The sequence below is a fragment of the Ixodes scapularis genome, unplaced genomic scaffold (assembly GCF_016920785.2).
Source record: "Ixodes scapularis isolate PalLabHiFi unplaced genomic scaffold, ASM1692078v2 PGA_scaffold13__105_contigs__length_92229423, whole genome shotgun sequence".
Lineage (NCBI taxonomy): Eukaryota > Metazoa > Arthropoda > Arachnida > Ixodida > Ixodidae > Ixodes > Ixodes scapularis.
The window spans coordinates 24,904,373-24,931,317 of NW_024609839.1; the positions used below are offsets into that span (position 1 = coordinate 24,904,373).

The 26,945-nt window shown below is 42.7% G+C and overlaps 1 protein-coding gene across 1 annotated transcript in view; it reads left to right on the forward strand.

The window, feature by feature from the left end:
* Positions 1-5,006: 5,006 nt before the first annotated feature.
* Positions 5,007-26,945, forward strand: part of LOC120844440 (neprilysin-1-like) — a 114,156-nt gene continuing 92,217 nt past the window's right edge. The window contains exons 1-5 of the mRNA XM_040216230.1: positions 5,007-5,112; positions 7,182-7,223; positions 14,790-14,951; positions 15,683-15,766; positions 17,305-17,498. Coding sequence (XP_040072164.1) covers positions 5,007-5,112; positions 7,182-7,223; positions 14,790-14,951; positions 15,683-15,766; positions 17,305-17,498 — 588 coding nt within the window. The remainder of the gene's footprint in view (positions 5,113-7,181; positions 7,224-14,789; positions 14,952-15,682; positions 15,767-17,304; positions 17,499-26,945) is intronic.

Below are 26,945 nucleotides of genomic sequence, written 5' to 3' on the forward strand. Positions count from 1 at the left end.
TATTTTTTACCCGCAATACAGTATACTATCGTAAATTCGTGCTGCATCACATGCACTCCTTATAAACCGAATAAAAAATTATATAATAAATTTAATGCCATGTTTTGTGTGTGTGTCTGCGCGTGCAAGCATATCTCCAACAATCCTAAGGTTGGGACAACGGGGAACCAAGATGAAACGTTCAACACCCCCATCATAGAATTCTGCAATTCGGGTCTGCGCACGCTGGGTCGAGGCGCACTGGGCGAAGAACTGCTCGCATTCTTGAGACCCGCAGCCACGAATGCCAAATAAAAACAAACTGTCATACAGGAGCTGACGGCCTGCTAAATATATCAAACGAATCATCCGTGTGCGAACAGGTATAATCAGCTGGTCATGCAAGTTAACGCACGATTCTAAAATACGTGCGTAAATCGGCCTGCTCTGGTGCTGGAATGAAGCTCATGTTTTTATAAAGAGAGATTCTTAGTGAAACCAGTGAAAGCAAACTTGCGTTTAATATTTTTAACTTATTCCCGAGTGGCTAACCTTATCGATATGCAAAAAAAGAAAAAGAAAAAAAGGTATAAGAACATGCACGAACGCCACGCGGGGAAAGGGGTTCGTAGTGCGGCGGGCGACGGGGACGTTGGAGAAGCCTCAAAGATGGCGTCGAGCCTCTGACAGTACTTGTGCCCGCCGAGACATGGCGCTAATAATGAATAAGGTCTATTGTGACGAAAAATTCCCCCTTACTGCTGCGTTCAGTCGTTGAGATCCTCATAGACGTAACTAAGGAAAGGCGGGAGCGTACGACGTGCGACGGGCAGGTACATGAATTGGGGTGCAGCAGCAGGGCTCTCGGCCGGCTGGCCCTGGGGAAGCATCTCTAGGTTCAGCGACTTCTTCCTTGGTTGTTGCACCACAACCAAGAAAGCCAACATATCGACGGCTGGCCTTGAGTGTGGCGGCTTGCTCGGGATTTGCCTGACTCCGCTGAAGGAAGCTCTCCGGAGCCTTAAATCGATCTGGTCCGGCGGCTCCTCGGGGGCGTACGAGGGAAAGAATCAGAAGGTACCCTGCACCTCCACCATCAATGTTCCGGGTGGAAATAGATCGACAAGCGTAAAGAGAATATAAAGGTTTAATCAGCGAACTTGTGCCAGAAACCAAAAGAAAGAATGATACTACGCAATACTATCTCAGAGATACTTTTGAGTATCTGTATCTCTGTATCAAAATACATTCCAAAAATATATTTGCATCTCAGTAGTGTAATGCACTTGCTATGTATCGGTTGTAACGCGATACTCGGCCAGGCAAAGTTATCTCGTTGCATTCGGGGGGGAGGGGGGGGGGGGGGGGGGGGGGGGGGGTTAGCAGCGTTAGACGTTACCAAAAGATCGATGAGATATAAAAAGCCCTGAAAAAAACCCGATTTTTTTTTTTTTTTTTTTTAGAATGTCAATTTTGCTTTTGCTGCCCGCTTTATTTTACAGTGGACAGCGCTTTATTGTCCTGACGGCAATCGTCAGGTTTCCTTCATAGAGATGGTGCTGTGAGACGTCTAAGGTTCACTCCTTTTGTGAAACGATTGTCCTCTTTTGTCCTGTATGGGGTTCACTGCGGAGCATAATGGTTTCTCATCCGTATCAGGAAAAGCAATTATGAAGAAATAGGAGTTCGCGACGAAGAGAAAGAGGAGGTATCGCCTCATCATTTTCAAAATGGAAAATGATGAGGCGATACTCGCCATCTGTTCTTACCCCTCCTTCAAACTGCAATGGACATCCAGCGAAGTGGCAAACACTTTCGACTTTGAGAACTTGCTAGTACGCGCCGCCGAAAGTCACGGACCAGACCCAAAGGACCCAAGCGACGAGGCGGCTTCATCAACGATGAGTCACGGGTTCTACGACTTTGAAGATGGCAACTCTTAGGTTTCCGCACGGTCTGCACAGACTCGCGTGAAAGGCGAGGTCTTCCGCTATCTTACTGATTCAAGAAAAGATGTCTCCATGCTCCAAAAATTCCCAGCCACGAAGGCGGTATTTATTCATTTTCATACGAACTTGTGGTCCTCTGCAGTGGTGGAGAGACTTTTCTCGTTCGCGAGTCTTGTACTACAACCGAACCGTCGCTGTCTTGACGGCGAACTGCTTGAGAAGCTTCTCCTAGTCAAGCGCCATTATTTTAAGTCTTCCCAGTCGGCGAGAACCTTTCATGAATCAAGAAAGGTGTTTTTCTCGCTTGAAAATTCCGGTTTGTTTGTTTCTTGCGCCACATTTGGGACTCGCGTTTTATGGGTCATTGCGTCGCTTATAGTGCATTCTTAAATATTTTTACGGAACATGACGTCACTCGAGGAATAAAAGTATTTCAGTATCTGTATTTTATTATCTGTATTTTTGGATACATTTTTCCTTTTTTTGCAGATTATCTCCGAGATATCCCCGACCCCATAGAGCAAAAATAAATGTATCTCAGTATTTCTATTCCAGAACACTTTGTTAATATATCTCAGTATTTCTATCCCTGAATACTTTTTTGAGTATCTCTGCCCAGGCCTGGTTCGCAGCACTAAACACCTTTTCAGTCCACCTTTTTTCTAAATAGCTGTTGCCACCTGTACGCGCGACTGAGTGAATAGAAAACAAGGCGTTCGCAAGACTTCCCCAACCAGCTCGACACTCAAAGCATCAGCCAGATCCTCTAGCCCCCTTGAGACACTTTGACCTAACTACGGCTCCACCAAATTACGCTTTTCTCCCCAGTGTAGATTATATTGGTCCCTGAAGTTGATACAAAGAACTCATCTCTCTCTCTCTCCCTTTCTCTCGGCCAGAAGGAAACAAAAAAAAGAGTGTAGAGACAAAAAAAAAGAAAGACGCGCACATATCCTTTACACCAATCCGTGTGCACTTCGACGATTTTTTTGTTTTTTGCGGGGGGGGGGGGGGGGGGGGTGGGGGGGGGGGCGTTGCTTTTTGTTTGATGGAAACATTTTGAAATCGAGAGTTCCCTAATATTGCTTGCATGGAGAGTCCGGTTCTTTGTATCCGTTTGCTTCCCACTTCGTCGTGGGCGAGCAAGCTGACGTCTTACGATTGGCAAACAACCCAACCAATATATATATATATATATATATATATATATATATATATATATATATATATATATATATATATATATATATATATATATATATATATATATATTTGAGTCGAGGTTTTAGGTTACTTGAAGAAAGGCTTTGAGAATCTGAAGAATGGCAGACCTTATGTTTTGTAAATGCAGGCGACAGCGTGAATCCGGTCGTGCTTACCTTACAGGAAAAAAAAAATTTACGATCCTTCTTGTCAATATTTAAAGCTCTTTCATTTTTCCTCCGCGAATGAAAACAAAAATGAAACGGATTACAACCATTTCCTTACGTAGAGAAAGTAATAAATTTTCTTTAAAATTACTTTCTGGAATATGCAAGCAATTATTCCCTTACAAAATTACTGATAAATGTAAGGGATTACATGTAATTTCGTGACTTGGAACGGATTACGTACAAATCTGATTGAGCCCTTTGAATATCTAACACTTGCCTTCTCGCACATTCTTAAGGCTGTTTGATATACAAGGCAGAGTAAAAAAGGAACCGAATTGAAGTTATAAAATCGAAATCTTGCGATAGACTGCTGTGCTTCAAATGTTGTTTAGCCCTCCATTCAAGTTAGCTTGCACACCCTTCCAGCGGCCTGCTTAAACATTTAACATGACTACAGCACTCTAAAAATGTCCGCTCTCTTCAGAGCGTGCACCAGGGAGGGGCAGCGCTTATTAATTAGGATTTCGGTCCACAGAATTAAAAGTCCACGGACATTTATTGCAAGATGTTGAAGCAGTGTGGAGGCGCCCGTATGTGACTTCGACGGCTGTGCGTGTGGTACAAAATGTTTCAAAGCGTAGAGTCAATTCTGACTGATGCACCTCGCTCCGGCCGGGCTCACTCACACTTCGACGACGCTGTACTTAGTATGAGAAGTTAAACAGTTATGCAAGAAACGCGCCTTGTCCCTGTCAGTGAAATGGCTGAAGAATAAAATATGAGTTATGTCTAGTGACTCCACAAGATACATGTTATTTTGCAATGACATAAAATGTCCGCTCGCTGGGTACCCAGTCAACATAAGCTTCATATTAAGGAGCGCCATTTGGACGTGTGCGAGACGCTGCTCCAGCGCTATAAAGCTGAGAGAGAGGATTTTTGTAAAAGCATTGTTACCGGGGACGAACGTTGAATTCACTAAGCCCGGCCAAAGACCAAGCGGGCAAGCAAAGAGGGGAGGCGCACTTCGTTACCAAGATTAAGGAAGTTCCGGGCAGTTCGGGCACCGGACAAGGTTATGCTCACGGTTTTCCTGGAACATAGAGGAACAGTAATCGAACATTACATGCCCAGAAACTCAGTGTCAGCAACACGTCGTATGGTGGCCTGCTCGAGAACTACTTCAAGTCTGTGATCAGTTCAAAGCGCCGTGGCTTGCTGACTTTGGTGTGTTCCTGCATAATGGCAATGCCCGCCTCCACTCGGCACGTGCGACAGCGTAAATATATCTATTCCACGTTTTCAGTGCATTCAGCATCTGCAGTACTCAAGAGACTTACAGCGAGTAATTTGAATTTGTTAGAAACAAGCAAATCAGTTCTCGGCGGAATGAATATCCGTACAGGGGATAGGCTAAAACCGGAGGTGCATCCTTGTCCTCGAAGTCACCAGCAAGATGTTTTGTGTCATATCATCCACGCGTGGGTGATGCGTTGGTGCAAACCTGTTGATCGCTGGAGAGACTGTGATAAAAAGAACTGTAAATTGCTTTTAATTTTGTCTTTAATATTATGCGAATAAAAATATGTTCCGTTTACTCTTTTACTCTGCCTCCTGCAGATACATTATTTTGTGTATAAATATTTGCGTTTCAATAAGATGCATCCTTTTGTATCTCACAATGTACATTTCAGGGCGCACAATGATGAAAAGGGCGAATATGCATCTTCGAACACCGATGAGGCTGACTACGCTTGTTTGGATGCTTTCTGTACTGAATACAGGATGGAGCATTCTTACATCCACTTCAGGTAACAGCTTTACGAGTACCTTTTAATCATAAAATCGCAACTTAAAAATGTTTAAATGTTTAAATTTCAACTCAAGCATAGTATTTACGGCTAAGCCCCTAGTTTCATTGAAGGTTACAGGCTGTTCTGATTGTTTGTAATAATCAAAATACATACACGTTATTTAAAAATTCAGAATGACCCTCTGTTGTGATGACGCTTAGACAGGTATAGCAAATAAGAATTTGAGTTTTTTAAAATTAATTTAGTCGGTATTTATATAATTAAGTATGTGGCACTGCATAAAGTCGTAATAAAATGTTGGTACCTATAGAATTATTCACATTTATTTACAACCGGTGGATAGTACAAAAGATAAAGTTGGAAAATCGCTACAAAAACCACGTCCAAAGATGTTTTGTACGAAAATGCACGAACGGGAAACTAAATAGGCTCAACATTTGTTTTACACTGTATCAGATTTATTAGACAAGTGTGTTGCAACAGAGTTGATTTGATTAATTTACGGCTAAGCGAGCATAACATGTAGAGTCTTTTGTAATTCATGTAAAAAAGTACTTAGATTTCAGCACTAATTATTATAACATAATGTTCCTATACTTGCAAACAAAAAACATAATCAAGGTTTTTTACAAATTCCCTTGCGCTGAATCATGCCACAAATAAGCCGATGGGCTGAATACTGTTTGGTTTCAGTGCTTTAGTGATGATCGTTACCCTAAATATTAGTCAAAAAATAAAAAAGACAAGAGCTTTAAACCTTGCAGCTGAAAGTTGCTTGAAAATCACATTTCACATGACGTTTTAAACAAAAGCTCTTTGCTACGACTTTTTTTGTTCACGTGACAACATTTATTTTGGAACTACTCACGTTGGGGGGATACATCTGAAATCACGGAAGTAATCGCATCTTTGTTTGCAAACACACTTGTAAAAGTTTGACTAGCAGTAGAGATTTCGCTAAAGCACTTATCATATTCAAATCCTGGAAAAGTTAAGGCTCTTATCAGTTGGCTTTAATGCCGATGAACTCAACACGTTGCTTTCAGAAGTTTAACTCCAAGGGAGGACACTAATAAAAATTTGCACTATTTACGACATGTAATTTATTTAATCTGCAATGACAATCATTTTTTACAACTTCATATACTACTCAGTAAACATAAAGTCCCTCTGCTTTCAAAAATGTGCTCAGGAATTGTTAGCTCATTACATCTTTACGCCCTTTAAAGGCTGAAATGCGTGTATTGCATTCTTCAATTAAAATACTTTATACAGGTGCAAGTGCCGTCTTTGTATAAATATTTTAAAACGTCTGTATTCTATAATTTATAGTAGTTCAAATTATTTTCATAAAAAACATACATTGTACGCTGACTTTAATTATCTTCAGCTCAAGACACGGTTTTAAAGATACAGAACACTCAGAAACAAACTGATTGAAACACTGAATAATATTGTTAAAACGAATAAACCTACTAATTGGAAGGCAGCGAAAAGTCGAAGAAGAACATTGAGCGTGACCTCTAAACCTGTCTTATCAGTACAGATGGAAGAAGTTCACGTAGATTTCACGTAGATTAGTCAGCAGAGATGGCTGGCTTGCAGAGCAGTTAAGGCCGGAGAACGTCAGTTGCGCTTGCTTTACGCCAGAACCTTGATTGCCTTTGTGTACAGCTCGCGTATTGTACTGTAAAACCCTTAATGTTCGCGAGCCCTCAATTTTCGCGAATTTCACGAATTGAAGAATTCGCGAAATTTAAGGGCGCGCGAAAATTTCGGTCCTTAAGATTTTCAATGCAGGCGTCTGGAATTCGCGAAATTTAGTGGTCGCGATTATGTCATCTGTGACCGATTCGCGAAAAATAGGGGCCGCGAAAAGAAAGGGTTTTACAGTATATTGGGGGGATGAAATCTAGTTAAAACACGGCTCACAATTTGGAATACCTTGCACCAAAATTTGTATAATAAATATTAAGCAACAACTTCAACGGCATGCTGCACAGCGTTCAAAAAGCATATTCACTTCAATCGCCCTTTTAATTCACATAAAATTGGTTTCATTCTAGATAGTGACAAGGTTTGCAGGAGCCCGGAATGTACGAAAATGGGTAAGCGAAACAACACTTTAATTAGAAAATTTAAAGAAATTCAATTCGGTAAATTAACGTCTTACTGGAACTTGTCGCGGTTATTACAGATCTTGAAAAGAAAATTGTGGTAATACGTTTACTACTACCTACAGCGTGTCGGTGAAAAACTTGCGGGTATTTACGCATTCTTATGACCATATTTAAGACCTTACCACACAATTCTGAAGAAATACTAGCTTTCTGAATTTAACTATAAAAACTGAAATTGATGCCGTCTCTAAACAAGAAGCTTGAACCACGAGCATAATCTTTTCATTGCTGAAATCATGACACTTCAAAACTTATAAGAAAAATTAAGCAGGCACATTTTTATCATTCGAGCACCTGTTTTATGACAATGTGGTAATAGTTAAAGAAATAGTAATAACATTACTTTTCGTACAAGAGCTCCGGCGCCGCGGAAAGAAAAGTAGCTTATATCATGAAGGCCTGCGTTGCCGAATCTAATGATGAGGTTGTGATATAATGTACAAATGACACAGGAGGTGTTGACGGTGTTTAAATGCAGTTGAAGGGCAAGGGGTTTCGATATTTCATGTAGACTCCGAACTGCTCTCTTATTGTGTAAGTTATAAGTCCCATAACAGTCTTTTTTCTGCAATAAGAGTATTCAAATAATATCAAGAAATACTATCAAAGAAGTCACATAAAGGACCTAAATATTTTGTTGACTCATTTTTCGCTTGGTCATCAGTAGCGATGTTAAGGTCCCAATAAACACGCTAACAGAAAACACTCAATGGTTACGAAGTGCTACTATTTGGTGTTTTTTGTTCAATGGATATTTGCGAGAGCTTTAATTGGTAATCCCATCTCTATGTGTTTTATACATTGATAAGTAATATTGCTCCGCTTTTCTGGTAACGAAATTAACAAAAGTTTGTAACATCAAACTTCGTATCAAGATTTTATAATTTGATATCGCAAAGAAATATGTAGTAATTACAGGTAAATAAGCCTTAGCACATTGCACTGCTGAACTGCAGTCCATTGAGTGCAAACACTTTCTCAGTAACTTGAAGTTTCAAACCTTGCATGAAGTGTGTGATGTATAAAAATATATGTGTTGCCGTATTATATTCACATTCTACTGACAGCTATATATGAGTGCTGATTGTTTAATTGTACCTCTTCATTTGTCCAGCATTTCATGTGTAAGACGTTTTGTGTTGTTACGCATTGTATGACTCGGGGCACTATAGTAGCGAACCATCTCTTACAAGATATTATTTCTGTAATATTGTCACGAATGGCAAGTGACGAGGCAGCGAATAACTGAGTAAACTGAACGTTTAATTGAACGTTTAACTTGTGCCCATAAGAAAATAAAAAGGAGACAGAAGATAACAAGAGAGCTTCGCGAGCGTCAAAATCGGCGTAAGAAAAGAGTCGAACGCTGGAGCGAGACTGACTTCGCTCGCCTTGCGGAATCCTTTATGTACCCTCGTGGGTTTCTGGATCGTTCGGCGTAGAACTTTCGGTGCGTAGAACATTCGGAACTCGATCAGACGAGAATGTTCTCGAACTTACGAGAAGGCTAAGTTCAAAGAATAAATAAAAGGACAGACCGCTAACTGGAAGCGAACCTACATCTTCCGCGCGACAGTCAGGCGCGGTATCCACTAGGCATTTTTTTTCGTTTTTTTTTTTTGTATTTAGTTGGCCACGCACGCGCTTGCTCGCCAACGCGCGTGGCAGTATGTGTTATTAAATTTAAGGTAAGTAGTAATATTAGGTAAATATAGTCCTATATTCTCGCCACAATATTGGCAAGAATATCACCCATGCGAACACGCATCACAATACACGTATGATAAGATTGAAGATTTAATTACGAAGAAAATACTCTATCTGCTCCTTTATATTTTCTGATAAAGCACTATAATACCTTACTGCTCACGAGGAACGATAATAATAACATGGTCTTTTTTTACACAATCGATCTCGAATATACTGGGTTTCGAAAAATTATTTTGTTCAATCCTTTGTGACATATTTTATTTTGTACTTGTAATATTGTACATACTTCGGACATACGCTTATTATAAAATCTTTTTTGAAAGTGTCTCAGAGGAGCCGTAGTGCAGTATCGCGTGCCTCTGAATCGAGGAAAGCCTTTAAAGTGACAATCTAAATCGGTTTGGTAACGTATCGTGCTATGATTTACCACAGAGCTGCCTTAAAATGGTGGAAGCATAGCATCCAAATTTCAAAAAGTGAACTTACCGAAGTAAAAACTAAATAGAAATACAAAGTCTGATGTTGCTGCTTTTGCTACCTGCGGCGCCTGTTTGCTGATCGCGCACCCCCTGACTGGCGCAACAACCGGCAGATGGCGGCAGCGCGGTCCCTGCGGAAAAGAACAGCTCAGCAGCCGTGCGCTCGCGCCAAAAATAATCATACAATGACAATTAGAATATCAAAAAAGCGCGCGCCGTCTATGACCAGAGAAAGGTGTCTGCGTTTGGTACAAAAGCAGACAACATTTTCTCATTATGAACGGCTCGCGCTTTCTTAGTGCTCTAATAGTCAATGTATGATTTATTTTTTCTTCCCTATCAGACACAATAAATGGACACACGCAAAAAATCAAACAGATCATTTGTAGAGTAATTCCAGCTAAATGCCGTCTGAATTTGGCGCGACCGGGCAGCTGCTGAGCTACCCCGAGCCGCCGTAGGGGAAGCTCCCTAAGCAGTCGGTGGCGCCGCCAGCGTTTATCGGCTGTTGCGCCAGTCAGAGTGCGCGATTAGCAACGGGCGCACCGTAGGTTGTGTAAACAAGTTATTGTTTTTTACCCTTAGACACGTAAGTTCGTTCGTTAAAATTTTAAAGCGAAGCTCCGACCACCTTCGGGCACTTGCGTGGTGAATCGTAACGCGATACGCTATCAATACGAGTTTATAAGATACTGTAAATGTTTCCCCCGGTTAGGGGGCTTCCGGTCGTTTGAGAGGTAACGAAAAAGCGAGTGGTCAAACAAAAGATCCTCGACCGGGGAAAATTCAACCACAAATGCCGTTTCCGCTTTCCTTCATTTCAAGGATTCGCCCAGAACATATACATGTTATTCGTGAAACTTGAAAATTCGCAATAAAGTGGAGATTTGGGCCAGTAGATAAAATTTGGCCCAAAGCTTCCGCTTGGTTTGAGATTCAAAAACCCACGCCAAGATATGTCAATCATATAAATAGTGCCCTCTATTAACGACCTAAATAATATAGCACCACTGAAAAAAAAACTTTGCGCACCGTCCTTCGTTGATTGTGTCGTTTAGTAAAGTATACGACCGTAAGACTCTAGACACCTTTCGCGCATCAGTGACCCGAGTAGCCACCAGACGGCGTGCGCTTCGAGCCACCATTACTGGCCTCCAAATTTTATCGCACCTACTCTTCCAGGCCTACCGGAGATTTCATTTATGACCACTGGCGCGCAATGAATGAAAACTCAAGCGCGAGCTTGAATTGTAAGCGTCTGATATTTCACGAAGGGAGGAATCGACGACACGTGCTTTATTTGCAAAATTTGAGTCGCTCTGTTGTCGTAGAGACGCTGAAACCTACCAGTGTGTTATAAAAGGCTCAGGACAAACACAGAGGCCGCGAAATCTCACATCATCCGTGTGCGGGTGAAACGTGGAACATTCGTCGACAAAACTCCCACAGCAGAAACCTGTAACGCATTCACTCAGCGTCCAGGATAGCTAAACATGGAGACATTGCCCGAGGCTTGAGCAAAATCATATCTGAACATCAGCTATCTTGCCCCGTCATATTTTGTTTGAGAAAGTTCTCTTTCTCATTGCCCTCACCAGAGAAATAAAAAGTCGTACGAAACATATTACTATTTCAACGAACTAGATTTAAGCCGTATCCTTTCAGTGGTTCACTCATAATGCCATGCTTAAAGCGAAGCAAAGTCTTGCGCATACAGTGTATGGCACACCGTGAATTCACGAGGGCGCCCATCAAACCATTCGGCCAATCTTGGCCGCGACACGATCACATGGTCGTGTTGCCGCGGGGCCGATCGGGATCTCGAATTCGGCTCCCGACGCGCCGCTTTCTCTCCTAGCCACTGGAGGGCGCTGCAGGCGTCCCCGTGGCAGGCGAGGAGAAACCTCCTCGCCCATCGATAGATATACTCGGTGGGGCAGGGGGCGAGAGGCCTCTAAGAACTCCGGACGAGACCGAGACGCAGGCAGGCAAGTGGGTGGCGACCGGATCTAGGATATCGCGGGCCGCGAGGCCTAAGGGCCTTCTTTGTGTTTGGCGTTGGGCTTAACGTGCGGTTGTAAATATATGTGTAATGTAGCTTGTATTTGTATTTTAGATTGAGTGTTTTGTAGCGTTGTGTGTTATTGTACCAATAAACTGGGAGCGGAATCCCGCTCCCGTGAAAGAACCAGGCTGGACTCGGGTTGTTGACGGACCACGTGGGAAACGGGGAATCGGCGGCGGTACGCGATTTCCTACAAGTGCCATAAATTTTCTTTAGTGTATGCTGTTTTGTAGTCAGCTGGTTTCGGAAACTTACGCCGTCTGTAGATATGCCTGACAGCCAAGTTGCTGAATTGGAAGTCATCGGAAATATAAGTTACACGTTTCAGCAACCAAATTCCACGGATAAACGATGGCACCGACGGCACTCTCGCATTCCCACCCATCACGTCGAACAAAAAGGCGCTAGTTTCGGTTTGAGGTCGGTACTTTTCTACCACACCTATGGCGTCAGCATCAGTCTGCACTCGGTGTATTCGGCAAGTTCATCTGGGGCTGGTTCTCCGTGCAGCACTCCGCGGGGGCAATGCATTAGAACTGTCGCGGTGCAAGTCTAGATCGCGGATCGGGAGCCCGTCACTGGCATCACCGGCGGCCATGCTTGACAACAAGCAATACACGCAAGTCTAAGGGAGAAGAAACACGCAAAAGTAGGAAGCTTGTACGCAGTGTCTGAGGGCCAGTATCTTATGACGTGCTGCGATCATTATATCGGGTGCTTAGAGATCAAATAGACATTCGTCAAACGTTCAAACATCGATTAAAAAAAATAGGCCGGAGCACCGCCGACTTTACCGACGTCGCTTGCTTCAGTTGCTAAATGAATGACACATTCAGCAACTGAACGGCACACTCCGAGTTTCAATTTGTCACGGAAGCCCTCACAACAGTTAAAAAAAAAAAAAGCTTTCACCAGAAGCACTATGTACAAGTAGTTAAAGCGATCCGAATGTCCCCAGTAAAGGCCTTCTAACTTATCGTTTGCTGAAGTCTGATGACTCAGAGATCACGAATAACTCCACAATAACTTTCGGTAACCATTGTCTCAATAAAGACCCAACATAGTCGCCCTCGACCCTTAACCACAGAAGATTTACTTAAAAAAGGATCGGTATTCTAACACGTTTAATATTCTTGCCCACAATACTAACTGTTATCTCCGGAAAACACGATAGAAGTGTCATGGTCGAGAACAACCTACTAATGTAATAAAATTGAGTTTTCCCGTTTCTCCTATAGCAAGCAATAGCTCGTGTCAAGCGATGACTGTCGGTGGTGCCGCTCGACCCCAGCAAACAGGCCTACTAAGAGATCAGTGGCACCAACGCTATTAGACATAAATAATTTCTTTGCATTCAATTTTCGCGATGAGAACGTAAACAGCACCACACTGCCAAATCTCAAGCAAAGCTTGAGATTTCGCAGTGTCTGCAGCGTCTGCAGCTTCACTCGGAAATACCAAAGCGCCACGATGCGGGACAGGTTCGATGAGAGTTTCAGTGGTTTCAGTTTCGCTTCCGAGTTCGTCGCCTTGGTGGTGCAGGCGTATTAACCTTTTTCAGACAACATTTTCAGTGGAATTTGAGTGGAAAACGCGACATGAGTCCCGTCCTTGCACCCAACGACGCCGGTAAGCATGCCGTCGGCTCGGGCGAAGCCGTCCTTGGTGCGGCCTTGCTTTCCTCATGGAAGTTAATCCAACGGCTGCCGAGGCACTCGACGATGGCAGCCGCAACAACGCTGACAGCCCGGCTCGCAGTCATCTGGGAGACAGACAGGTGCTCGTCAGTCGCCTTGAAAGCTACGGTTTCCGAAAAATCGGAGCGCGCTGAAAACTTGCTGTTCCACGGTCGTGGCAGACGCGATCGTCAGCCGCCTCGGGACTCTGGGCGCCGAATGAAGCTTTTCGCACAGCCAACGCACAATGACCTTCGATAGCCGGTACTGTCACCAGAAGTCGTCGTCGCGGAGTTGAAAGGCGTCCCCGCGTCCCGGTTGTCTCGATAGCAACGCCGACGGTGGCGTAAGATAAGCTCAGCCGCAGCGTTCAGCACCACCATGTTGACGAAGTTTAATTTTGCCTCGATCCGAAGCGAAGATTTCGGGCTCAAACCACGACTCTCCCAAAGTTCTGAAACGTCACGTTGACGTCAGCGACAACTTCGAGAAACGAGGTTTCTAATCACTTTTTTTTTTTTTTTCACAAACTTTGGAGGGGTTTGGAGCGTGAACAGGTCGCCTAGGAACAACCTGCAAAGCATTAATTTTAGCTTGGCGTAGGGGTGTAGGGACAAACGGGCGCTACGTCATCAGCGAAGCCGTTCAATGAGCGGGCTCCTCGCGTACCTCTCGCGCTGCACGCGACCCTCGATGAACTTCGCTACATTCTGCCGCTCTCAAAGAAATGAGCGTTCTAATGATTGACACTCGCTCGGCGCGACATCAGCGTCGCGAGAGCCCAATTAGCGCGTTTTGCAAACTTCGGGCACACAGTTGTGCTCGACGAATTTAGCGACCTTGATAAATGTAGTTTTCATTGCGTTTTATTAAACAACGCTTCAAAGACTGAAGAAGAAGCCTCAATAGACATTACGCCTATTCTTGCTTTCTGTTCATGTGAAAGATCAATTTGAATTCAAAGAAATTTGTTCAACTCGGTTTCATCAAGGAAAACACTGAACCTAACTCATTTTATATAACGATCTAGTAAATAAGGCATCCATCTATACAAACATAGTTAGATATCATAAATTTCATTTTGATGTAATGTTAATGCAGACTATACGATTGTAAATGCTAGCGGGGAGCTTAGCATGATTCAGTTATATCTTAAGTGCTGGCGCATTATATTTGAAGAAATCAACGTCTTGACTTTTGTTATGTGGTTTTGAAACCCTTGCATTGCCATTCGGAACTTAACCTCTAACTAAAATTCAACAAAAACTATTAAACTAGAGTTTATGCGAAAGGAAGTTATTTGCAGATAAAGTAAGTATTTTGTACTGTGAAAAAGTTTTCTTCTATTTGGGTTCCAGGTATCTAATTATGTAGCTAGGATTAATTAATAACCAGCCTTGTTTAAAAATAGTGTGTTAGTTGGAAGAATAAACATGCTTTTTTCTGTCCAGATAAGAAATATTTGTTTCTAAATTGTAATCTCTCTTTTTATTGATCTCGATAAACGTGAAGTAATCGTCGAATAAAAATGTAAAATAATTATTTCTTTAAAAATTTCTTTCAGCGAAACAAATTACTGAAGCCATTGACAACCGCGCGGATCCTTGCGACGACTTCTTTGCATATGCATGCGGCAAATGGAAGAGAGACACACAAATTCCTACAGGCATTTCTGCTGTTAACCGATTCACAGAAGCAGCGAACAAAAGAGACCAGAATATGAAACGTACGTAACCGAGCATTCTTTTATGTTGATGTGATCAAAATTAGAGATATTGTAATTGCTGTGCTGAACTAATAACACGAAGTGTCGAAATTCGAGAAGTATAAAAGAATAGATAATAGAGAGTGGTTCGTCTTAATCGGGCATAGATATCTAGTGAATTTCTTTAACTAAAATTTGAGATAAAGGTCGACAGGAATAATTTTGGCCACGTTGGTGGATATCAGGGGCGTAGACAAGGAGAGAGCTTATGGGGCTTCTGCCCCCCCCCCCCCCCCCCGAAAACCAGCTGAACCTGCCCTGTATTATACGCACGCATTTTGACCCCCTTCTCCCTCTCTCCGCACCCGAGGTCATGGGCATCCCAGTCACCTCAGCCCCCCCCCCCCCCCCCCCCCCCCCCCCGGCCCGAAAAAAATTCCTGGTTACATCACTGCTCTAAGTGCTTGAATTCTGCTCGAAATGCGCAATTGCTTGCACAAATGAGTAGGTTGCTGAAGAGCCAAATTACAGTTAATTTTTAAAAGTTCTTTTTTTTTTTTCAATTCTGCAAAAATAAGATTTCGCCGAACTGAATACTCAATTGCCCATTCGTTTCCCTCTCAAGTTGAGAACATATAAAATGACACTGTACACATGCTCGTCTTCTGAAGTCGCTGTAAACTCGAATACGTCTGCTGTGCGGTAGTTTACTTACCTTTCAGCCTCTCCACTATATCATTTATATGTTTCAGAATTACTAAATCAACAGACTTCTCCAAGGGGAACACAGTCCATTGACCAAAAGCTGGGCATTTTATTCAGAAAGTGCACGGGGCGTAAGCATTACAATTTTGTCTTCTTTATATTGGCTAAAAGCATAACTTGCCACGGAATCACCACATTTCAAAAGTACAGTGGGCAGCACTAGTTTGCGGGGCACGATAGCGCCAGCCGAAAAAGACTTGCTGCGCCTTCTTGTGGCGGGTTGCAGCCCTCAAGACTCACGCTTTGTGCCTGCGCTTCCTTCCGTGTTCGCACTCATTATCTTTTTTTTTTTTTTTTTCGCTCGCATTTGTTTGATGTTTACTAGATAACACGGATTCAACAAGGTAGAGGGGCTTAGAGCGACAAACCGGGGTTCCCGTCTGCACTCGAAAGTGACCCCCCATAAGGCCGCTCCCATTGTACGCAAATTCGACCACTTGTCACGTGACCAAACCAAATACGTGACGTCACACACAAAAAAAGATGGCAGCGCCCAGGAAGCGGCTGGCCCCAGCTGGGCCAGAGCATTGGCCGGAGCTTGTCAGATGCTTTGTTCGTTGTCGTTTGTCTCCGCGAGTTGATTTCAGACGCGGAAGCCGTCATATGAGGCCGGTCGAAAGCGAGTTCAGAGTTCAGCGTGGTGTTTGACGTAGGTATAACGTGAAAATACGGAGGAACGGTGTGCATTTGGCTGGTGACCGACGGGGATATTGCCACGGAAGAGACAATCTGACCTACGTTGCTCGGACTTCGGATTGATTCGATCGGAAAAAATTTAAGGCGACGTTTCTGTGCTCTGGTTGACCATAGGAATGTTCGAGGTCTGCAGTGAAGCGTGTGCAATATATTTGGATACACAGTTTAGCGACGGAAATTGCATGAGTCGTGCTTGGCAGTGTGCAATCGTAGTGCCGCTTCGTTCAAATGACCGAAGGCTCACTGCGGTTGTGCGGCGCACCGGAGAGCTGCCTTCAAGCTGGTATATAGTTCCTGTGCCGGGCTTTAGGTGATGCTGTGCTGCTTCCTAAACTGTACTGGCGTAGACGTGCACTTTCACGGAACACAGGCGTTGCAGTTGGTTTTAATTCCGCTGGTCAATATAGAGTCGCACGTTTCGTCGACGCAAAATTTTCATCAACACTCGTTAGGCGAACTGCAAGCTGCATATTTCATGTCACGTGTTATCTACGCAGTCCATCCGCTCACGCCGCTTTGCGGCGGCAGTCTGCAGGGGCTTATTACCAGAAAAGTGGTCCCACATCCATTTCAGTTTAAACTATTAAAGCGGAAAAGACAAGACAAATCAGGACCTGTCTAGAAGGTGTAATCAGAGCGCATAAAATATTAAACAGAACGGACATCTATATCATTTGCATCATCCATCGTCACAAAAAGTCGTGTTTGTGGTCTTAATTTTTCAGCAATAATATTAATATAAGGTTTATGCAAAAAACAAAGTATACTTTTCTTCATGTTAACGCTCAAGGGATAAAATGCTGCGCGTAGCTCGCGTTTTTGGCATAGCACACATGTTTGTTTGTTTTCATTTGTATGTTCAGAAAAAGAGCACAAAACACAATTTTGCTCATGTCTTCAATAATTATTTTAGAGTACTCGAAAGAGAGTGAAAACAACGAAATAAAGAAGTTATTGAAGGAAAAGTTTGGTAGTTGGCCAAAGAAGGTTGACTCTAAATCCAAACCTGCTGAATCTACAAAACTTCTGAAGGACGTCGGTTTCCTTGGCCTTCTTGGAATAACTGTGGATATCAATGTGAATGATATTAGTAAATACGCTATAGTTGTAAGTATGTTTTTACTATAATATCGAGTATGTATGAGTTGATTAAAGGGATACTAAAATGAAAAAGAAAAGGTTTTTCGAAACGGCATGATAAGGCACGTTTTCTTCACGAAAAGAAAAGTTGGGCCATATTTACGCCTTTAGACGTAGTTTAGTTGGAGGTCGGGGTCCTCTCTAAGTCCCGCCGACAGATTAGTGGCCGCGCCATTACTACTGGAGCGGCTTGGTTTTTTGATCGAACATAATCGCAAGCCTAATGTATCACTGTCACGCCAACCGCTGCGTCTAATTTGCCGTCAGACACCGCCTGGTAGTCTGATAGTATGGAAGCTTGGGCGAGTTGGTGAACCATACTTGACGGTGACAGCGCAGGAAAAATCAATCTCACACCAGACACTCAGGAAGACAAGCACACGCGCTGAACTTACAACTCTTGTGTATTCGATTACTTCATTTTTCTCTTCAACGTCTGGGTTGACTTTTCAGAACGTGATAAGTAGTAGCACAAAATACAAAGGAAAATTCGAAAGAGAAGGCAAAAAAACAGTAAAAGAGAAAAAAATGAAGAAACGGAAAACATATATAAACGAAACAAAAACAAAAGAAGAAACCTCTTCTTAATTTTCAGTCAGCACACTCCAAGCTTGTTAAGCGAGGCATTGTTAAATTATGTCTCACCAATGCGCTTAATAAGTCTTGTATTCATTCACTTAAGGTTAGCTTTAATGCTCAAATTGCCAGGTTAAAGTCAACCGGATATTCTATAGTCAGTTACAGGTTAAGAAGGTAGCGGCAAATGCCCCTCAAAGGGAATCAGATATCCCTCCGCCACCTCCGCATCCGATAGCGTCCCACCGTTTCCGTGACGTCGCGGCCAACGCGCGAGGAGGGTCTTGCCTTTCTGTACATATTTGCTTTATCTTTCGACTTTGACTTAGCATTGTGGAAGCCACGAGAGGGAGATTAGAGTTCGCCCCCACCGACGGAAACAAATACGACCTTCGGGGATTAGCTTCCCCCCCGATGGATACAAAGGCTGCTTTCAGGGGCTCGGTTCCCTCTCCGATGAATACAAAGGTCGCTTTCTTAAAAAGTGGGATCGGAGACAAGTGGGAATCCATTGAAGCGGAACAAGGAGCGTTTCCAGTGAACTCTTCTTTCGACTGCGGAGAGATTTGAAACGGGCGCATCACACTTGTGGGAGGAGCTTCTCCTACCTTCTTGACTTGTAACCGACTATAGTGCATTACTTACAGCCGTGGCAGAGGATTTATTAAAGAGAATAAGATGGGGTGAACGACCTAAACGCAGTACAGAAAAGAAAAGGACGGCCGTTAAGCGCCGTTCACACTCTTGCGACCGAGTAAGACCGAGAGAGACCAGAACGGTTTTAAATCCTCTTGCGACTTCTTAAGACCAGCTCCGCTGCAGCGGAGCTGGTCCTAAGAGATCGCAAAAAGCTTAAAAACCGGTCTCGTCTCTCTCAGTCGTACTCGGTTGCAAGAGTGTGAACGGGCCTTTATTCCATATATACGTAAAGTTTCGAACGATCTAAAAAAGATAGGTAACCGCATTAACATTAATGTTGCTTTTTCAGCACCAAATAAGCTTCTAAGCCTGTGCAGGAAGGTAAACAGATCGGCACACCGGGAAGTTGGTTGTTCGAAAAAGCACCAAAAGAGCTTTGTAAATTGTACTGAAGGAGTCGTATATTCTGTCCCACTCTCATGTGGTAGAGAGTATATAGGCCAGACTGCAAGGTGTCTGAACGATCGTTTAAGAGAGCATTTTTATAACACCCATCGAGTCGTAGCTGGACACTTGGGAATTCATTGTCGCGATTGTGGCTGTGTAGCACATTTTGAAAATTGTTCTGTGATAGGTAGGAGTAGAAACGCATTGACTAGAGAAATAATAGAAGCGGAAAGAATAGCACAGCTGAACGACAAGTGTGTAAGTAGTCCTTTTATAGCGCTGTCGACCAAAGAGCTCCAATTTCTATCTAAATGATAGCGATGAGGGGGAAGGACGATTTGTAAAAGTGTTTCGTTTATATATGTTTTCAGTTTTTTTATTTTTTTCTCTTTTACTGTTCTTTTGCCTTCTCTTTAGAATTTTCCTTTGTATTTTGTGCTACTTCTTCTACTTATCACGTTCTGAAAAGTCAACCCAGACGTTGAAGAGAAAAATGAAGTAATCGAATACACAAGAGTTGTAAGTTCAGCGCGTGTGCTTGTCTTCCTGAGTGTCTGGTGTGAGATTGATTTTTCCTGCGCTGTCACCGTCAAGCCTGGTAGTCGTGCGAGCGGACGCGCGGCAGCCTGCTGCATCATCCGCCATTCTACTACCCTTTATCATTGTCTGGAACGCCCGTACAACACAGCCATCAAAGCGGCACGTCCGCGTCCGCCATTGCTTTCGTCCGTCTGCTACCCCGCCCCTGTCTAAAACTGTCTGCAACGCTTTGAAGAAACGACCCCGAAGCTGGTTTATAGCAGTCCATCATTTACAAGCCATGGTCCAATACAACCGTCTGCCAGCATCCGAGGATCTGCGATAAAAAACGACCTAAACAACTAAAACATTTTTCAGTTAAGTCTGCAATTCGTTCTGTTGTGTTGACCTTCCTTTTTCTTTTCTTTTTCATTGCTTCCACAAACAATTTGGATAGGCGTCAGGAGGCACAATAAAATTGTGACCTAAAGATATTCACTCTAGTAAGCCATATGACTGCACAAAACTTGAGAGCTACAGGCCTTCCGCAGCGAAATGTCGAAAACAGAACTAGACAAACCTGTCGCGAGACAAACATTCGACTGCTTTAAGAAGAAGGGCTCACAAATCCTTACCAGTGTAGGTTACCTCTCGGTACTTAAACCATGCTAGCAATCAAGACGGTTGCACGGTTCTCAGAGCAGGAGGGCCGCTTTTACGGGAACGGACGCGTTTAATCGGCATCAAGGTGCGCAAACGAACAAATCAAGTCAGATCGAGCAAAATAGTTGACGTGGGACGCAGGCTTAAAGGGGGGGGGAGGGGGGGGGGGGAGGGGGGGGGTGCAACGATTTACGGACTTCAATCAAAAACTTGTGGAAGTTGCCCTCTGACACTTCTGGTGCCCTAAACTCGTCAAACCCAAAGTTGGAGCCGAAAGTTCGTGGAGCGCGCCGATTGGACTCCGGCGAAAAAAAGCGCGAAGTCATCATCGCGATAGCCCAATCAGTGCGCTCCGCCAACTTCGGCCCCAGCTTTGTGTTTGACGAGTTTAGGGCCCCTGAAGTAAAGAACAGAACACCGAGTTCGCCTGCGTGTCCTAGTGTTTGTCTAAAAAAAGATAAATATTCGCATTTCTGGCACCCCTCAACTCTCTCGCAGACTTCAGGGTCCCACTTGGTCCCCCTCCTAGTGACGTAATTCGGGGTGCCGTGTAGCTTCCCGCGTGCTCTCTCGGAGGACGGTTCCTCTCTTTCTCACTGCTGGCATTAGCGGGTGTTATGCTGCAGCTTAGAGCCGACCGAGGTGACGGAAGCCTTTCGCCGTAGTTCCTTCGGCTGCCACTCGCGGCTGCAGGTAAAGGAAAAAGTTCGACTTCTGCTTTGCGATTATGCAGCTTAATCGCAGCAATTTTAATGAATGAAATGTTTTATCTGTCCTCCTGGACACGATCCACAACTTAAAAATAACGAGATGCAAATTCTTTTAGTTTTAAAATTGTGGCACCCCTCCCCCCCCCCCCCTTTCAGCCAGTTCGGCCATTAAACAAGCTCCAGCACAGGGTGTACTTGCGACAGTCGTTTACGGCAAACTACGTTGGTTGAGATCCTCCTTTGAATATCTCGGTGAATGCGAAGCGACTCGCTCTCATAAAAATAGACAGACTCATCAAGTCACGCGTTGTGAGAAACTTCTCGCAGCAGACGCCAGCAGCCATGTTTGTTCTTTGAACCAGAAGTAGAAAGGACGATCTAGTCATATTTTTGAAAAATATTACTCTGTCTATAGAGGGTGTTTCTCAAACACAAAAAAAAAAGCCAAATAAAACACTTCTGCGGAACGGCGAAACTATTTCTCAACAAACATTCCACACATCAATTATCCCTATATCCAATGAGAGCCAAGAAACGGAGCTCAGCTACCTAAGCACCTGCTGTCATGGGCTGGGAGTAGATAAGGGCTACCTCCACCTAATTTGTGTCTAAAAACCAAAATATTGAGGCAAACATTTTTTTTTTCGTTGAATAGCGTTATATAAAAATTTATTTTTTATTTCGAATTTTTTTATTTTACTGTTTCTTTAAGTTATGATAATACTTGTTTCTAATCAATAGCACAAATGCGCTTTTGTTTTGTCTGATTAACTTATATTCTTAATGATTTCACGCTTCCAGTTCTTGAGACATGTTTGCTCTAATTTACTGAAATCACTACAGGGTATGTTGCTCTAAAATGGTGTTTCCAAGATATTAAAAAATTTGTTTATGACAGTGATCATATTTCCAACAATGGCAAAAGGTAGACCAAAGTTAGCCTACAGATACGTTTATACTCAATCAGCCATATTCACCAGTCGTGACAAACTAGCGCTCTTTTAAACTTCGCAGCACATCTACGTAGTCACGAGCTAAGCGAAGAATCGGCGACTAAGGAGCGGCTGGCAGCGACTGGTAGACCCTGCGATATTCAAGAGCGCGAAGCAAGTGGGTTACCATCTATTCAGGATGAACAAGCCGAAGTGACAGAAAAAAAAAAGAGATTACCCATTTACGTATTTGGACGCCACTGCGTAAATGGGGAATCCATCAGTAAAAACTAATAGTTAAATATAGATTAGCAAAATAAATTGCTATAACGAGAGGTCTGTCCGGAATACAATTTTCTTAAAGTAAGAAAAAAAAACTGAAGAGAGAAAACACGGAAGCCGCATTACCAGCGACATACGTAAATATGGAAGCGCCGTTAATGCGGGCTCTCTTGACGTCCAGCGCCTCTCTGAGTTCGCGTTAACGCTATCTCTGCGCCTCCGATTCTTTCTGGATGTGTCGCGCAGGGTTTCAAGACAACAAGCTCCTCATTAGCGATGGCAGTCAGGGTTGATAGGCGTCGGCCATGGCGCCAAATCGTTAGTCACCCCCTAAACACCGGCTAAACTAGCCGTACCCATGATTAAGATGTTTCAGTTGCCTTCTAAGTCAATCTCAGCGACCAATCCCTAAACAAAGACGGTTAATATCAAGTGCTTACTTAGCTGTGATTTCCACCTGCCACGTCATCATTTTAATCGATGACGTTGCCATTCAGCAATTAAGCAGACGCGTCTGGTGAATACGGCTGACTGCCTTTAACATAAGTCTCATAAATTCTCTCCAAATAGAAGCTGTGGCGCGAATATAAAAATAACAATACTGATGATATTTCGTAAGCCCGAGTGATAAGAAATAAATTTCCTACGGACTGATTACATGAATTTCACTGAACTCCCAGTAAACGAACGGCTGTATCATGCGACCGAAAGTTTGACTCCTTTGTTTGTTTGTTTGTTTTTTTTGAAATTTTTACAGTAATTACACATGCCGTACTTTAAGCTGAACATGTATCTTGTCGACATAGAAAAGAATAAAAATCGTCCTCGGGCGCGCAGGGCTAGCCGGTGCTCGGAGATGAGCGCATGGGAAGAACAAGCTTTAAGGATCCTATTGCTTCATCTGCTGGTATTAAGACTTATGAATGAAACATTAATCTTTAGATGTATTGATTTTAGTAGATCCCGAAGAAAGATGGGTGTGTGTTGAGTAACTTAAACCCTCACTAATTCGATTCAATTTTAGTGTCTTACAATAGCACTTTTCTCCTGCAGTAATTTCAGAAACTATTGGGTGATTCAAGGAGAGGCCAGGCTCCTTAAATCGACCGCAAAATTCGGTTTCTTAAACTATCGCGCTACGACTTTGTGCAGCGTTGCCCACAGATGGTGCTTTTTTTTTTTTTTTTTGTAAAATTTGCAAAGAGCGAACTTAACTGAGGAAAAAGTAAAGAAAGAAAAAGGCTTAGCTCCTATGGAAACGCAGCGACGCAACCGGTCTTCAAACAACACGGCACCGTTTCGCACAGGAGACAGGAGATGGCGCAACGACCGCCGTTAACGAACGAGCATACGGCGCCGAGAGCCGGCGTCTTTAGCAGATCTTTTCGACTCAAAAGCGGCGCGCGTTCCGCAGGCGGCGACAGTCGCAGAAACAAAAAAAAGGCGCGGTAACAACAAGGAACTGCAGTTTCTTGTCTGCTAAAGACGCCGGCTCTCGGCGTCGATGCTCGTTCGTTGGCGGCAGTTGGCGTCGCGACCGCTTGCGCCATCTCTTGTCTGCCGTGCGAAACAGCGCCGTGTTGTTTGAAGACCGGTGACTTCGCTGCGTTTCCATAGGAGCTAAGCCTTTTTCTCTCTTTACTTTTTCCTCAGGTATGTTCGCTCTTTGCAAATTTTACACAAAAAAATGCACCATCTGTGGGCCACGCTGCACAAAGTCGTAGAGCGATAGGTTAAGAAACCGAATTTCGCGGTCGATTTAAAGAGCCTGGCTTCTCCTTGAATCACCCTGTAGTACCCGTTAAGTAAGGTGTCTGAACGTAATTTTAGCTTCAATTGTTCCTCTGTAATGCCACTTATGACCTCACATTATTTTTTTTTTGTTACCTCGAATCAAAAAAGAAGAATTATGGCAACCTTAAACCTACCAAAATTGTTTTATTGACCTTATAGAACTCGTGCAAAAAGCGCCAATCTAGCGTTAGAAAAATGCGGATGATAATCTAAGCATCCCCGTTTTTTTCTACTGCTAGCTTTGCGAGTAGCTTTATAGCACCACCGCGCTTGCCAAGTGCCTGAAATCTTTGTAAGTTTGACTGATTTAGTGGTTTTCGATGACGCTCAGAAAGTTTTTAATTGAAACCACATGTTTTTTTTTCAATAATGTAAAAATTAACTAGGAAATCTTAATTAGCTATCCGGCTTATTGGGAGAATTATTCCCTGTAGTATGCCCCCCTTGCCGTATAAGTCACCTGCAAAAAGACCATTATTGTACCTTTCACGAGTATTTTTTATTAAATATGCTCGAAATAAAATTAAACACCCTGCATATCAAAAACGTGAGGGAACACAGGGCAGGGCCTTGTGGTACAGCGGACGTAGGAGAGAAAGTTGAAGAGTGATTACATTTTGCGGTTCTGCATTGGAATAGGTTAGCTATTCACTTCTCTTTCCAAAATAAAATAGTAGGGTCAATATTAAGAGCGCCAAGCTTATATTTTAAAGTTCAAAAGATATTTTGGCGAACACCTTTGAGATGTTCAAAATGATGCAGTCAGTTTGATACCTCCCATCAAGGGCAGAATGAATGTTATTAGTAAAAACTAAGAGTTATTTATTGCACGACACTGATTTCCGGAATCTTCTGGTGAGAACTAAAAAAAAGCGGGGACTTTAAGGAGTGTGATACTTCTGGTGAAATGTTGTGCTCCGAGATTTCAAAGATTGACCTATTATTTGTGAGGAAAAGGGCCACCGGATTTGCAGATCAGGACTTCATCATTTTTAGTCATTTTGTATAGGACCATAATTGAGAAATTGTTGCAGTCGAGGCTACAATTTAAAAAACTAATAATTTGAGTGTTTAAAAAAAAATGCGTGTTTATATCGTCCCATCCCGAAGCCAAACATATAGTGATCTGTTATATTCGTAATACCGGCGGCATTGAAAACATAGTGAAGAAATTTGAGTGAATAAATACAAATGAACTGGTGTTTAGCAGATTACTTAAGGGGTTACGACTGCTTTCATTTAGCAAATTGTACAATCGTTGGAGAACGACGGTTTTCCTTCGGCATTTTTGTCATTGTATTTATGACTATCTTAATTAATATAATGCTGAAGAACTGCTTTGGGTTGGTCATAAGTATCGATGGTTCTTCTGAGTTAAAAAAAATTAGTTTCAGGAACATTGATAACCATTTTCCATTGATTAGCTACAAACGATTATGATGTCCAGCGTTTTGTAACATCAGAACCTCATAAAACATCATTATAATGTTCTATGATGATCGGAACCTAGAACATCATTATGATGTTCTAGGTTCTTCCAACAAGCGCTCTTTTAATAAACAACAGTTTCAGAGCAGTGTTAAAGCAATATGATTTTAAGCATTATTTTGCAACCCGACGTACAGCAATGTACTTCGTAGAGAAGTGTGTATCCCCTTTTTTTATCTGAAACCCGTTGGTTTCATCAATTCTCGCCAATAAATACTATAGGTACTAGTCCCTAATATTGCACATTTCACGGTTAAGACTATCGAAGTCGGCTCTGCCATATTCACTAATGCACTTGACAAACGTGACAAAAAGACTCCTTTCATCATTAAGAAAATATGAAGTATTGAATTAATACAAACATTTGGCAGGCTGGAAATTGCTTTCACGAGGTCGCAAAACTTTATTGCCATAAGATGAAGAACACTGGCAATCGAGGAGGTTATTCTCGTTTGCACAGTAACCAGTTGCGCGAAATTCAATTATTTCCAAAAGCATAAGAACTCGCTGCTTTCAAATGAATACGGAAGAAAGAGGAACATATTGAAACCACAAAATATTCGCGTAGCTATAATTTCAAGATCCAACTGGGAGTTTGGAAATCCTGGACACAAGACACCGATGCAACTTGATACAGTTCGATAAAAAGTTAGGAGGCCGATAAAAAGTGCAATAGATAATGTTTTAGTGACTTAGCGGTAAAAGCACACATACTAGTTCTAAGCTAAATACAATGTTAGCAAAAATGACTGAATCTAATCAGGAACCGAACCCACAACGTTCCCACATGTTTGCGGCTTTGCCATGCCGATATACTGTTTACTCCTAATCACAAATGCACATTTTATAAGCTCGCATTTTCTTGGAGAGCCCTGCCTCTGTCAGCACTACGATGACAGCTAAACATAAATCGGTAGCAGAGCAAAATTTGGCGCATTTTTTTATATCACTTTTAATAATTTTTAAGAAAACTGAGACGCATATTTGAATCGTGCTCCAAAAAAAATCAACATTGAATTAATATGACTTTGCAGACACTTGCTATTTTTGCTGCTGAACAAGTGTATTAGGTGAAAACCTTTCTTTAATACTAGTTAGCTCATACAGTTGGTCACGCGAGGCAGAGTAAGCAGAGCACTTCCTAATTAAATTAAATATATCTTACGTTACCCTAAAATGCAATAAAACGTTTTGTGATTCCGCGAGTTTAAAGTTCTCTTGCGGGTTTTGCATTGCGCCAGTGAAAATTTCTTGTCCACTAAAACGTTGCGTGGTTTAAATTAAGCCTTAATGAACCTTCACGAAGAAAACGCTTTTTTTTATTTTTGGGTTTTTGATGCAGCGAATTTCACTATAACCTATCG